The sequence below is a fragment of the Papio anubis genome, chromosome 6, assembly GCF_008728515.1.
Source record: "Papio anubis isolate 15944 chromosome 6, Panubis1.0, whole genome shotgun sequence".
Taxonomy (NCBI): domain Eukaryota; kingdom Metazoa; phylum Chordata; class Mammalia; order Primates; family Cercopithecidae; genus Papio; species Papio anubis.
In genome coordinates this window covers 135,561,425-135,577,356 of record NC_044981.1, presented here as the reverse complement: position 1 = coordinate 135,577,356, position 15,932 = coordinate 135,561,425, and the positions used below count along the sequence as shown (strand labels likewise).

The window sequence follows — 15,932 nt, the reverse complement described above, 5'->3', positions numbered from 1 at the left end:
CAGGCAAACACTACCTTGGCCAGGTGACCAAGGTTAACATCATTAGTGGTAAGTCACCTTGACAGCATATTCCCTTGATGTGATGTGATGAAAACAGAAGCTTACCTCTGGTCTTTCTCTCAGAATCCCACAACCCCAGTCTAATATGAGAAAAACACCAAATTCCATTTGAAGGATATTCTGCAGAATATCTAACTAGTACTCTTCAAAACTGCCAAGGTCATGAAAAACAAGGTAAGCCTGAGAAACTGTCATAGATAAGAGGAATCTGAAACATGACAGCTAAAGGTACTGTGGTATCCCGGATTTGATCCTGAAGCAGAAAAGGGGCACCAGTAGAAAAAGTACTGAAATATGAATGAAGTGTGGAGTTTCTTTTTTCTTTTTTTAACTACTTTGTTGAATTATCATTATCAGGTAAAAAGCTGTACGTATTTAGTGTATACAACTTGATGAGTCTGTGGACAAGTATACACCCATTAAACCATCACCACCATCAAGGCCCTAGACATATACACTACCTCCCAAAGTTTCCTCCCACCCCTTTTATTATTATTAATATTAATTTTGTGTGTATGTGTAACAAGAACACTCAACATCAATCCCTGCCCATCCCCACCACCAAGCCCCTGACAATCACCATTCCAGTCTTGGCTTCTCTGAATTTTGCTTTTTTTTTTTTTTTTTTGACAGGGTCTCACTCTGTCACCCAGGCTGGAGTGCAGTGACACCAACATGGCTCAATGAAGCCTTAAGCTCCTGGACTCAAGCAGCCTTCCCACCTCAGCCTCCCAAGTAGCTGGGACTACAGGTATGTGCCAGCAAACCCAGCTAATTTTTTTATTTTTTTGTAGAGACAAGGACTGGCTATGTTGTCCAGGCTAGTGTTGAACTCCTGGTCTCAGGCAATCCTCCCATTTCAGCCTACCAAAGCACTCATTTTATAGGTGTGAGCCACCATGCTAGGCAGAGTTTCACTATTTTAGATTCCATATATAAATGAAATCATACAGCAGAGTTTCATTAATAGTAAAGTACCAATGTTGGATGATATGGTTTGGCTCTGTGTCCCCCAACCAAATCTCATGTCAAATTGTAATTTCCAGTGTTGAAGGATGAAGGAGGGGCCTGGTGGGAGGTGACTGGATTGTGGGGGTGGATTTCCCCCTTGCTGTTCTTGTGATAGTGAATGAGTTCTCATGAGACCTTGTTGTTTAAAAATGTGTGGCACCTCCCCCCGCCCTCCGGCTCCACCATGGTAAGATGTGCTTGCTTCACCTTTCCTTTGCACCGTAACTGTAAGTTTCCTGAGGCCTACCAGGCATGCTTCCTGTATAGCGTGCAGAACTGTAAGTCAATGAAATGTCTTTTCTTCAAAAATTACCCAGTCTTAGGTAGATCTTCATAGCAGTGTGAGAACAGACTACTACATTGGTTCATTAGTAGCAACAAATCTATGTACCACAGGAATATGAGACGTTAACAAAAGGGGAAACCGGATGCAGGGTGCATAGGAACTCTGTATTCCATCTGCAACTTTTCTGTAAATTTAAAATTATTCTAAACTTAAAAATATTTTTAAAAAAGAAATCAATTCACCTTAAAAATAAAGAGACAAAGTGGGGCATTTGAGGGGGCTGGAGCAACATTAACAGCAAGAGAGAGAGAGAATCCCTCCAAAATATCTAACACAACTGAGAGTGTTCTGCTAAACTAGAAATTATAGTAATTTCAAAGCTTTTAACAAGAGCCCTTTGCAGATATACTACTAATAAAACCTCAGAATCATTTGCTTGTTATATTGTTCCTCCTATAATTCTAAAAAAGAAAACAAACCAAAATATCCTATAATCCTTTGGAAGTTATTAAAGTCATCATAATAACCATTAGTAAAATATAAATGTCACAGTCATACATGTCTAATAAACATGTAGAATCTAATGCATAATTCATGTAACACTTGCCTCTGGAGTTCCTAGTGATTTCACAGCATTCAGATCAGATCCTGAAGAGAAAGTATTTTTTGCCCCACGGACAATGAGGCCTTTCCCCTCTGTCCAATTTTCCAATTCAATTACTTTTTCCAGAAGTTGTAGCATCATAACACCTGCCAGAGATGGGAGGGGGAAATCACAAATATATGAAGGTGACTGCAAAAATAGAAATAATTTATAAATCATAAGGTGTCAAGCATACCCTTAGGTCCTATATTTTATAAATATTTACTGAATGTCTATCGAATGCCTACTGCACTGGCACTATGGAGTATACAGGAGAGATACATATGGCAGGCCCTGCATTGTAAGTGTAAATTTATTATGTGTCTATCTCTCCATCTATCTTAAGAAATCACACAAATATATGATGATGTAGAAGAATAAGAATATACCATGCTGTCCTAAGAATAAGAAAATGATACAGTAATAAGAAAAAATTATTTCTTAGGGTAGAGATAAGACATAGACCTGACTTCTCAGCAATGCATGTCTCAGTCAATAAAGCTTTATGGGTATAACATGACTGTGAGACTTATGATACATTGGACACACGGTATACAGAACAAAGTGCAATTCCTATACTACTGACATCAGAATAGGATGTTAGTTGAAGAAATGAGTAATAAATACCATCTTTCTCTATGGTTAACAAACTGTCCTCTGAGGGGCTTGAGTCATACGATGGAAGTTCTTCACAGGCCTACCAACCATTAATTCTATGATTTATAGATTGTTACCTTGATATCACTCCAAAGTTCTACTGGAGCTTCTTTATAATAGACAAATTTAAACAGAAACAGCTGGGACTGGCATTTTAAGATCTAATCAATAACTTTTAGATATGCTTATCTCTGGTGATCTTCCAAGTTCATACAGTTCACGGTTTTCAACATGACTAGTTTTATTTTCCTCTGCCTAGGCAATGCTTTTAGAAGCCAGTGTATAAAGATCATAACAGAGGGTTAAAAACTGGCAAAAAATTAGTACCACAAGGTTCCAAAACATGGCCCCATTAAATTATGTACACTTCTTTGGAATATAAATCCCACAATGTCAAAAACTTATTTTCTTTGCCATTTTCTGAAGTAACCAGGAGTAAGGTGGTTCCACAATAAATGTTATATTAATGGTACTAACTCACAAATGACTAACGTAGCTATTCTTTCTTATGGCTAATTATGACCTACAGTCATGCATCAACAATATATCACATATACTATGGTGGTTCCAAGATTAAAACAGAGCTAAAAAATTCCTATCACCTAGTAACCATCATAGTCATTGTAATGTAGTACAACGCATTATTCACATGTTTGTATTACAGCTGCCTATAGTATTCAGGAAGTAACACACTGAATAGGTTTGTAGCCTAGGAGCAGCAAGCTATTTCATATGGTATAGGTATGTAATAGGTTATGGGTGTAAGTACACCCTATAATGTTCACACAATGACAAAATCACCTAACGTATTTCTTAGAATGTATCCCCATCACAAAGCAACAAATGACTGCATTTAAAACTGTAACCCTTTCCAAGGATGTCCTAGATGCTTCAGAAATATCATTCTTTTGTTTCAAGTGATTTACAGTCTAGTAAGGGAAAGAAGAAACCCACACTTTTAGTATAAGAATAAATCTGTATAGGTTAATATGCGCCTTTAATCATTCATAATATTTAAGCTTCTTAAAAACAGATCAGGTGCGGTGGCTCACACCTGTAATCACAGCACTTTGGAGGTGGAGGCAGGCGGATCACGAGGTCAGGAGATCGAGACCATCCTGGCTAACATGGTGAAACCCCATCTCTACCAAAAATATTAAAAAACTAGCCAGGCGTGGTGGCAGGCACCTGTAGTCCCAGCTACTTGGGAGGCTGAGGCAGAAGAATGGCATGAACCTGGGAGGCAGAGCTAACAGTGAGCTGAGATCGCACCACTGCACTCCAGGCTGGGTGACAGAGCCAGACTCCGTCTCAAAAATAAATAAATAAATAAAATAAAAATAGTTAAATAAATAAACAATGCTGGCCTTTGTTTTAAAACCTTTCCTATGGTGCTGATTTTTTTAACCCTTTCCTACGATGCTGAAACGCTGGCTATGAGAATAAGAAAAATCCATACCAGTAGTTTACTATTAAACTAATCTTTTCAACTTCGCAAAGTAAACCTCAAAAGATGGAAGAGACCTTAAAGAATATCTAACTGAATGATTTTTAAACAAGGCCCCTGAGTGCTCATTCATCCTGTCTCAATCCAACTTCACCAAGTATCATTACCCAAATCAAAGCACGACTCCTTTTATTAGTTTTATATATTATGCATCAAAATAATATTTGTTTCTAATTGAATGAAAAATTATTTGTAACTTTTCAGAAACAAATCATCACTATTGATCCAAATTTAACTTTCTAGAGAAATTTTACCTTTCAATTTCTATTTTTCCTGGACTAATATTAAATTGGTTTTTACTCCCTAAACCAACAGAACATATAGAACTACAGAGTCTCATAAGGTAGTCACTAGTCACCTGTATATATTGAGCACTTGATATGTGGCTAGTCCAAATTGAGATGTGTCATAAGTATAAAATAAATATCAGATTTCAGAGACTTAGTGTGAAAATAAAAAGAAAAATACCTCATAATTATTAGATTAGTGACATATTGAAAAAAATATTTTGGATATACTGAGTTATAAGTGAATTGTTAAAATTAATTTTACCTTTTTTTATTTTTTTAAACTATGGCAACTAGAATATTTAAAATTGTGCATGTGGCTCACCTTTGTTTCTTATGTTTCCATTGTCAGCAATGGTACAGAGAAATCTCTCTGAATTCTGATAAGTGGAGAGAAAAGTCATCTTGGGTTTAAAGACTCACCACTGGTAATTTACAAAAAGTTTACATAGTACTGAATTATGTCTATAGTACGACTATATATAAAGTAGATATATGAAAATTTTGTGAGATTTTCTGAGCCCCAAATTTCAAATGCTACTAAAGATTATAATCATGAAGTGCATAACTGAAAAGGGGAGATTAGTAAAATCAACTTGAAAATAGGAGTGGTGAATATTCAACAAGGCTACTCATTAGCTCTTGCATAACATAGTTGTAGCATAATTCAAATTTGAGCTTCAGCAAAAATTACAAAGTACCACATGTCCTGCATCTTCAGTTCTCTTAAATATAAAATTCTTATATGCTAAGAGTGTTGACTAGAAAATAGAAGGCATTCACTAGTATCTAAGAGTTAGGGAAGAGTCCACAGCTAGACAAGTGCCGTTTTTCTTCTGTAACCATTGAATTAAAAGGTTAAAAACTAACACTGATTTTATCTCAATTCATAGAAAAAAATTAAGCTAAATAATTCTTTTCATTAACAGGCTTTTCTCTTTAGTTTCAGGAACTCTTTGAAACTTCTTCCTCCTTGTTTCCTACAAGAATTAGCTGAAAACAAAGAAGTTATTAAACAGTTAATGAATTTCAATGGAAAATATAATCAAGATTAATTTAGGTTTCCTTTTTATTATTATCTGTATTAATGAATTTTCTGAAAGCATTCAAATATCCATAATTATTAAAAATTACTTAAAGTGTTTCTGGTTCATATTACAGAGTTGTTGTTTTTGTTATTTTTTTCATGTTCTACCAAGAGTACCAGGACTTTAAAACATTCTGTCACCAGAGCAAGGATAAAAAAATATGTGATAACAGGTTAGATTTAGTGTCATTCTTCAGGAATAAAAAGATCCCCAATACCTGAGAAGGCATTCATTTTACTTGGATTGTTCAGAGTAAGAATGCCAATGCCACTGTCTTCTTTCTGAAGGTCAATGGATCCACCAGGAAACTGCTGAAGTTTTTTTTTCACTTCTTCCTCATAAAATCCATGGGATGTACTATAAAGTGACAATCCTGTTTGATGTAGCAATTTTGTCCTTCCAGGCAGAGAGGATGTCTTCAAAAGACTTTTTGCCATTTCTGGAAAAGAGAAATAAGTATGCAGTAGTACAGATGAATAGGCACTCATTATGTGTTAATAGGCTGTAGTAATGGACCCTTCTGTGGAACTGGGAATACTTCCCCATTTCTTTCTTTCTTTTTTTTTTTGAGACAGAGTTTCACCCTGTTGCCCAGGCTGGAGTATAGTGTCAGCTCACTGCAACCACTGCCCCCTGGCTTCAAATGATTATCATATCTCAGCCTCCTAATTACCTGAGACTACAGGTGCCCACGACCATGCCAGGCTAATGTTTGTATTTTTAGTAGAGGCAGGATTTCACCATGCTGGCCAGGCCAGTCTCGAACTCCTGACCTCAAATGATCCACCCACCTTGGCCTCCCGTCAGCCGCCCCGCCTGGCCACTTTCCCATTTCTAAAAGCACTCTTTCAGGAAATGATCAGTATGGAATTCCTTTCATTTTTCCCACCTTCTCAAACCAAATAATTCACAAAGCATATCATTTCAGTATATATCACTGAGAGACAATGGCATAATTTCCGTATATTTACTGTGTTCTAATACAATAGGAAAGCTTAGAAAAAATGCTGCTCTGTATTTTGCACCATCTCCTGCCTCCAGGTAGTCTTTTGCATCACATGCTTCTTCATTCTCCAACTCTTAACTTTTTCAAAATCTAAGAATAAATATAGTCCAAGTGTCCCTTTGGAAACAGCCTCTATGCAGAAATGCTACAAGAGCAATCCCACTCTCTAACAGAAATTTTATTCTTAACATTATTCTTACTTTCTGCAAAGCTTTCAGGCAAAAGGCTGGAAAGAGTCCTAAGAAAAATGGGGAGGGAAATACGAATGTCTGTGTGGTTTTTCTGTTCCCCAAGGTTCTGTCACTCTTCTCCTCTTATTCTTTCACCTCCTGAGTAATCTCTCTCTGCCCATAAGCTTTTCTTGCCCTACTTAAACATTATTGTTGATACAAGACTACATTCAGAAAAGGATACAAAATATAAGTTACAGTTCAATGAATTTTCACAAGGTGAATGCATTCTAGTAAATAGCACCCAAATCAAGAAACAGAACATAACCTGAACTTCACAAGATTCTCTGTCGCCTTTCAGTCAAAACCCCTCAAGTAGGCCGGGCGCGGTGGCTCACGCCTGTAATCCCAGCACTTTGGGAGTCCGAGGCTGGTGGATCACGAGGTCAAGAGATCAAGCTCATCCTGACTAACACGGTGAAACCCCGTCTCTACTAAAAATACAAAAAAAATAGCTGGGCGTGGTGGCGGGCACCTGTAGTCCCAGCTACTTGGAGGCTGAGGCAGGAGAATGGCGTGAACCCGGGAGGTGGAGCTTGCAGTGAGCCGAGATCGCACCACTGCACTACAGCCTGGGCGACAGAGCAAGACTCCTTCTCAAAAAAACAAAAACAAAAACAAAAAAACCCTCAAGTAAAAGTAACTTCTTGACTTCTAATACACAAGATTACTTTTGAACTTTATATAAATTGAATATTATATATTGTGTGTCTGGTTTCAATTTTATTAACATCCATTAGTGTTATGTGTAATCAGAATCTAAATAGCCCATTATTCTCATTGATGTATTCTATTTGTGAACCCAAAATATCTGAGACAGGTCTCATCGCAACCAATTCAGAAAGTTTATTTTGCCGAGGTTAAGAATGCGCCCATGACACAGACTCAGGAGGTTCTCACCATACATGCCCAAGGTGGTCGGGGTATGACTTACTTTTATACATTTTGAGGAGACACGGGACATCAATCAATATGTGTAAGATGTACACTGGTTCTGACGGAGGTAAGACAGGACAACTCTAAACTTCTAGGGGGCAGGGTGGTGGTGGGGAGGGGAAAGGAGGTGGATGTAGGCGAGGTCTTCCAGGTCATAGGTAGATAACAGACAAAAGGTTGCATTCTTTTGAGTACCTGATCAGCCTTCTACTGAATACACAGTTTAGTCTGGCTCAGTGAATCTGCATTTTCACATAAACAATAGGGCAGAGGAAGTAATCAGATGTGCATTTGTCTGAGGTTAGCAGAGGGATGACTTCCTTTTTGCGGGCAGGGGAGGGGTGTTTGAGCCAGTCTCTCCTTTGTCGCCCAGGCTGTATTGCAGTGGCAGCATCTCCACTTACTGAAACCTCAGCTTCCCAGGTTGAAGCGATTCTCATGCCTCAGCCTCCCGAGTAGCTTGGACTACAGGCATGTGGCAATATGCCCAGCTAATTTTTCTATTTTTTGTAGAGACAGAGTTTCGCCATGTTGGACAGGCTGATCTCCAGTTCCTGGCCTCCCAAAGTGCTGGAATTACAGGTGTGAGCCACCACGCCCAGCCCAGAGGGATGGCTTTCTGTCCAGCGCCTATGAACATAAGCTATCTGTTTAAATGTCAGAGTGAAATTTAACAGAAGTTAGTTTTAGGGTAAAGATTGTGAGGATCACAAGGAATTTCCTTGTGGGCAAATTGTGAAGGAGGTATGTAGCTGTTATCTTTTCAGCCATCTTATTTAGGAATAATATAGGAGTAAGGTTTGCCTGATGTAGTTCCCAGCTTGACTTTTCCCTTGGCTTAGTGATTTTGGGGTCCTGAGGTCTATTTTCCTTTCACATAGTATATAAATATACCACTGTTTATCTATTCTAATCTTAATAGACATTTGAATTATTTCTAGCTTTTGGCATGACTATAGAGTAGTTATTCTGAGGTACATACTTTGTGTCACTAGTGGCTACAGTACTGAATACATAAAAGGTACTTAGTAGATAATGAGGGAGAATGTAGGCAAGCAAAAAAAAATAACTCATCAGGCAGTCAAAAGGAATGCCACAAACTTGTTTTATAGCTTTAAAAATGTATCTACTAGGCCGGGCGCGGTGGCTCAAGCCTGTAATCCCAGCACTTTGGGAGGTCGAGGCGGGTGGATCACGAGGTCAGGAGATCGAGACCATCCTGGCTAACATGGTGAAACCCTGTTTCTACTAAAAATACAAAAAACTAGCCGGGCGTGGTGGCGGGCGCCTGTAGTCCCAGCTACTTGGGAGGCTGAGGCAGGAGAATGGCGTGAACCTGGGAGGCGGAGCTTGCAGTGAGCCGAGATTGCGCCACTGCACTCCAGCCTGGGTGACACAGCGCCAGACTCCTATGTGAGTTATAAAATGGTATCAAAAACTGTCAGAGAACATGCCTCATAAAGGTTACAATATCCCCTTTCCACTTTAAGTCACGTGGCCTTCAAGTGACATTTTTACCAAAGTGTTTCCAATGAATACTTATCTGAACACACAGTGGGATGCAATCTCCTCAAACAGATATATTTCAAAAACTTGAGAACAGTATTTCAAAACTTTACCAACTAAGGTGGCTTGTAACTACAATATTGAAGATACCAAGACATTTCTTAAATCTCCTCAAGGAGACTGAAGTGTAACTCAGAGAAATCGTGACCTAATACACTATATTTTAGGTTGACCAAAAAAAGTAGCGAGATGCTTGTCATCTTAAAAAATGATATGTAAGAATAAAAACTGGATGTTGTTTTTCCAAGAAAAGAAAGGTGTTCTAACTTGCCATCATGTCTTTGATGGGACCTGCTTTTAACTGTCATAATTTTATTCTATCCCTTAATTTCAAATTTCTTATCATCTTTCTTTGTATCCTCCCTCCCACCGAAAGTCACCAGTTGCCAACAGCTATGGCTACCGAATAAAGAATAATGAAAGCACTGGGTGACCTACTTAATGAATTGTGATTAATAAGGTTTGGGTCAATGTGATATACAAAACTAATAAGCAACTAATAAGGAAAGTCAAATGTTACAAGCTGCAAAATATCTAAATATTTAGTATTTTCAATACTTTAATGTCTTCATCTATGGCAATTCCATACTCCTTTTCCAAAACTCATATAGTGTAACTTATGTGACATCCTTCCATCCCATCACCTTTCCTGTCAAATTAGAAAAGGATATTAACTGATTCTATGGTATTAACAGATTTTAAGGTATCTAAGGCCTCCTGAAGAACTAGAAAGCTAGTGGGAACAATGATCAAACATGATTTTGCAACATTCCAGGATATTTTCAGTTAACTCAAGGGACCTTGCAAGATTTTTAAAATAAACTTCAAAATAAAAGAATCTAATTAGAACATGGAAATGTTTACTGACACAATAATGGCAGAATGAAAGCTTACATCACAGATGTTCTCACCACCTAATTTAGTGCAATAATAGGTACTTTACCAGTACTATATAAAATTACTGGGCATGTAGAAGAATGAGAGGATACTGTGAAACTAAACAAAATTTTTAAATGCCAAAAATTACTGCCATATACTTAAATACTAAATTATTTAATTTTAAACAAATGATTCATTTGAATAATGTTCCTGCAACTATGATTTTAATTCACTGAATATTATTCCCCATATTTAACTTATCTCTTTCCTTTATATAGCTCCATTACCCAAAACTGCAGTCTGGTTCAAAGACCTATTTCCCTGCTTTCCTAGAGGGAAATAAAAGTTCTGTCTATGGAAAGGAAGTATTTCTGAAATTATTACCATTAGTTATCTACCATTATTAGAAAATGAGCTATCCTGGTCAAATAAACTCTCTCTCTTTAACTGGAAAGCAAAACTTTCCTGGGCAAGGACAAATTCTTTTGTTGAGAGTTTTCTTGCTCTAAGGCACACAGAACTGTATTTTTAAATATTTTACCCTGAAGGAGAAATAAAGTGATAAGCACAGAAAATTCAGGTCTATGGAAAACAGAAGCAGGGAAAAGTTTTATAAATAAAATGTTGTTACCAATTACAAAGTACGAAGTGGTTATGAAAAAAACACCAGGGATTTTAGACACTAAGTTATCACTCAAATGTAAATATCAAGTTACCTCAAAATCTCTTAGCTAGTGGAAGAAACCTAAACTAAAAATTTCAGACATTATTGAGAAATGCCAAGCAACGTGGCTTGAAACAAATTGGTTAATCACACTGAGGACTAAGCTCTGATTTTTTAATCTTGCCCAAATTCCCACCTAAGGGGGGTCTGGGGACTCATGCCCTACAAACGATAAATTCTCATCAGATGGGTTTTATTTGACCCTATATATTGTGACTTACTTTTCAATCTGACTCTGGCGTAGCATTATGAGACAACAAGAAGATATTTAACTCCTAAATATATTTCCTTGCCATACCTTGAAATTGCCCTGCAAAGTTTCTTATGGGAAAAATCCACATTCTATAGAGCATCTCCTTCCCCCTGTTTTCCTTGCTTTCTTTCCAGATCCAGGAGATAATCAACTAAGAGCCAAGCACCCTTCTAGGTCTGATAAGAAACATTTTACAACTTGCTCTCTCTCTCTGAAGTCTGCTGAGATTCCTCTCCCCAAAAAAACTTGGTCTCCACAACCCTTTATCTTTAACCTGAACATTCCTTTCTATGGATCCCTGTCTTTAGACAAATTCAACCAACTGTCAACCAGAAAGTTTAAATTTACCTATAGCCTGGAAGCACCCCCACTTTAAGTTGTCCCTCCTTTCTGAACCAAACCAATATATTTCTTAAATGTATTTGATTGATGTTTCATGCCTTCCTAAAATATGTAAAACCAAGTTGTACCCCAGCCACCTTGGGCACATGTTCTCAGCACCTGAGGGCTGTGTTACAGGCCATGGTCACTCATATTTGGCTCAGAATAAATCTCTTAAAATATTTTACAGAGTTTGACTCTTTTCATCAGCAACACCTATATTCTCATGGTAGGATGTATTTATTATTAAGTTTATGTTTGTAATCTCCATTCATAACCATAACTCTCCCATACTCAACCACTATTCTTTCTGTTTCACCTCCCCTTTCACTACCCTTAGACCGAAGTTCAGTGGTCAAAGTCTGTGAGAAAAATAGGAAAATATACCAAAATATGTCATTCAAAATGAGTTCTGAAGCTCCCTTTACTTTTTTAAAGGCAAAATTTTAAAAACATAGTAACTAGATTAGCACTTAAGACAAATATTTTAAAACAGGATAGTATTCTTTATTGGATTATTTAAAGTAGATAAGTAGACATTTAGCTGCATTCTCAGAAATAAAAACAGTTATTAGTTTCTTGGCATACGGACCATTAAATTTACATTTATATGTAGACTTTTCTGGTCAAGAAATGGGATCCAAGTGTATAGACACATATGCATATGTTAAGAACATTTGGTGAGAGGTAGTTCTGTAGCAATTCAACAGCTATTTACTGAATTCCTATTAGTGATCACCCCATTGTTAGCTATTTCAGAGAGAAACAAAACATCTTTAAAAGTTTGCAGTTTTGTCAGAGAAACAAAATATTCACACATAAAGCAAAAATAACTCAAATATCTAATTGAAAATAGAGCAAAGTCTCTCCTTTTATTGAGCTCTACTAGAGAGTTCCATTAAACTTAATGTATAATCTTAACTTCATAAAAGGATATCTTTTTTTTCTCCACCAGTAAACTTTTATCATGTAGTCTAAGGATTTTCTTTAGGTACAAATGGATACAATAACATTAAATCAGTGCATGGAATTATGATGCTTTATTGGCTTTCATTCTAATTTTTAAAATTCTAAGCAGAAGTACAACCAAAATCAAGCAACATACCAGCTCTGCTAGGGAGTAAAGTAAATATCAAATGTATATACTCATATACACATATATAAAACCAGAATTATCCTACATATGTGTAACCAGAATTTTTATGGTTATGAAACAGTGCAATACTAGTGTTTCACAGCTATATATTACTTCTATAACAAATGACTTTTGTTCACTGAGTTGAAATTTACGTTACATTGCATTTCACCAGAAAAAAAGAAACACAGATGTGAAGAATGAAGAAAAATATCAGTTAAGTCACCTAACCAGTGCTGAAAAAGTTAAGTTTCAGAAGACGGGTATATTCTATTTCTTAACCTAGATAATGTCATCCACAGTTATTTACTTTGTTGTTCTTTAAACTCATCTGATACATTTTACTCTCTATATATGTGTGCTACATTACATTTACTTCTCGGGAAATATTTTCTTCCTGTCCAGGAATTCCTTCCAGTCTCCTAAACTGCCAGTTGCAAAACTAGTTTCTTAAGAACTCTGCTTTATATATTGCATCAGTAGCCACTGACAATAATTACAACCTATAGATGTCTGAAATTTCTTTGTTGACAAGTCTGGCAGCTAAGCAAGGGTCCTTATTAAAGGTAATGATATTTCTTAAAAAATCATGCACAACCAGAAAACATAACAGAAAGGTACATATGAGATAAGCTGTAGAATTTTAGGGGTGGTCAGGACAGGGACTGCATCTTACTCACAGCTCTTAACACAGAATTTTACATTAAATTTTTGTGGAACTTAATGACACATATTGTGGTTATTACTATATAGGTAATACGGTACCTAGTCATCATTTTCTAAACTAAAGATAAAATCTATATTTACAAAATAAGAAAAGAGAACTATTTCAGGCCAGGTGTGGTGGCTCACGCCTGTAATGCCAGCACTCTGGGAGACCAAAGTAGGCAGATCACTTGAGGTCAGGAGTTCGAGACCAGCCTGGCCAACATGGCGAAACCCTATCTCTACTAAAAATACAAAAATTAGCCAGGTGTAGTGGCACACATCTGTAATCCTAGCTACTCAGGAGGCTAAGGCAGGAGAATAGCTTGAACCCAAGAGATAGAAATTGCAGTGAGCTGAGATCGTATTGCTGCATTCCACCCACAGTGACAGAGTGAGAGATTTGTCTCAAAGAAAGAGAAAGAAGAACTATTTTACTCTTGGGTTCTTTAAAAATGCAAACCCAGGGGTATAGCTACAAGTGAGGGTATCATAGCCAAATAATCTTTCACTGGCCTCTGGTCAGCTTGCCAAAGAGCCGCAACTTCTCCATCGCTCCTAGCTGAGGAATCTCTGCTCCTCTTCAGTAAAGAAGGGCAAGAGTTCCTTGTCTGGTTTTATTCATATTTACAAAACGGGTTTGTATGCAACATAATCTCTACTGCATCACTAATAAAAATATTAACACTTTTTAAGAAATGAGGTTAATAGCCGGGCACGGTGGCTCACGCCTGTAATCCCAGCACTTTGGGAGGCCGGGGCGGGCGGATCAAGAGGTCAGGAGATCGAGACCATTCTGGCTAACACGGTGAAACCCCGTCTCTACTAAAAATACAAAAAATTAGCTGGGCGTGGTGGCGGGCGCCTGTAGTCCCAGCTATTCAGGAGGCTGAGGCAGGAGAATGGTGTGAACCCAGGAGGCAGAGCTTGCAGTGAGCCGAGGTCGCGCCACTGCACTCCAGCCTGGGTGACAGAGCGAGACTCCGTCTCAAAAAAAAAAAAAAAAAAAGAGGTTAATAGACAATACAAAGTCATTCTACATAGCTATATATAATACATATTTTATAAGGGTCTGGTTAGTGGTATTCTTCCTACTTTAACTATTTGAACAGATTTTTCTCACAAGGCTATTAGGTATTATGAGTTAAGGATAACCTGACACACTTTCTACAACTTTCTCAGAATGAGAGGCAATTTACCCAGTACATATTGAGGTAAGACTTGACTTAATGTGTCCCTCCCTTCTGCATTCTATTTACTGAGGCAATAAAGGGAACTTGCTTTCTCCTTCTCTCCCTTTCTCCCTCCTCTCTCCTCTCTGCAACCTACGGCTGACTTCAATTTGGGAAGTGTCCCATTCTAAGAAGGCCAAATAGACTAGAGCTCAGGGTTCCTTAGGAATGCTTCTAGTCTAGGGAAGCTGTCAAAGTCACGTACCAGTTCAGTTAATAAACCTGGAAGGCCTACATATTCAGAGTCAAATATAGTATGCCTGGGTGCTTTTGCCTAAAATATGCCATTAATCAGGTATGAAAACACAATTCAATGAAGGAGATCCACGTGGGGCAGAGGCCCTGATTTCCACCTTGATAATATCTTCAGAATGAAAGTGCTAAAGAAACCTGATAAGGACATAGATGGTTGCTTTAAAAAAAACCCGTTTTTTTTTTTTCTTTTTGCCTGTCTTCCATAATCCTGTTTAGGGGAAGAAACAAGGAGTTAATCTAAAAAATAAAGAGTAGGGACTTACAAAAGCATTAGCATTTTGTGGGAAAGTAGAATCAGTAAACAACATATCTTCTGCTCTCATTGTAAAGGGGTCTGTCTGCTCTGTCTTGATGCATTATCCCTCTCACCAACATCAACACTACAGCATTTCGTATGAATGCCATCAGATATCCTTCTATCCTCAAATCATTAAAACATTAAATATTTATGTAATAGTAGTATTTTGTCTCATTAGTCATCTTTGATCTATCACTGAAATGCCAATTTTTCCAAGAAAATCTTATAATACTTCACGTTTCCTTTCACTATTAATTCCATATTTTCTCTCTTCTCTCATTCTATTCTCTCCCACTACCGTCTCTCCTTTTCTCTCCTCCTCTTACATTCCTTGTCTGTGCCAAAAAACCTGAGAACACTGCTTGAGCCTGCTAGATTCACTGACCCCAAGTTTAGAAATCCAATTCTAAAAATTTTATAATAGCCTATTATGTATACTTTCATCCCAGTTCTAAATTCAGAGACTATCTTAGACAAAAGCTCAGCGATGAGATGACAAGGTGTTAGTCATTATTAATCTACTATAGAATCTAATAGTACAAAGTGAACAGAGCTTAAGATTCAGGTTCTGTAGAAGCATGTAGTTAAACGATTGGTATTTTGGATTTCTTCCAGAATCACAGGAAGATGAAAAGATTCTGAGGCATTTACAATTTTATAAGCTTTCTTCGGGGTAAAACTTATGTTTAAAACTTGCCAAGCAGGATGTCTTGCAGCCCGCAGCCCCACCACAAAGAAGATTCGATGCAGCTGAGCAGCTCACTACCAAGCCACTGAAAAGAGGAAAGAAAGC

General features: G+C 37.5%; 1 protein-coding gene across 10 annotated transcripts in view; it reads right to left on the bottom strand.

Annotated features, from left to right (window-relative positions):
* The window catches only part of ECHDC1 (ethylmalonyl-CoA decarboxylase 1), a 54,423-nt gene that overhangs the window by 36,812 nt on the left and 1,679 nt on the right, over positions 1-15,932 (bottom strand). For 7 of the 10 annotated variants that reach the window (XM_009206149.3, XM_003898211.4, XM_003898212.4 and 4 more), the window contains exons 2-3: positions 5,757-5,978; positions 1,965-2,107 (exon numbers count right to left, since the gene is read on the bottom strand). In XM_009206149.3, the coding sequence (XP_009204413.1) occupies positions 1,965-2,107; positions 5,757-5,976 (363 nt within the window). In that variant the 5' untranslated portion in view covers positions 5,977-5,978. Of the gene's footprint in view, positions 1-1,964; positions 2,108-5,756; positions 5,979-15,836; positions 15,913-15,932 lie in introns of all 10 variants that reach the window. The other 3 variants (XM_009206143.4, XM_009206150.4, XM_009206144.3) reach the window with 1 other exon arrangement.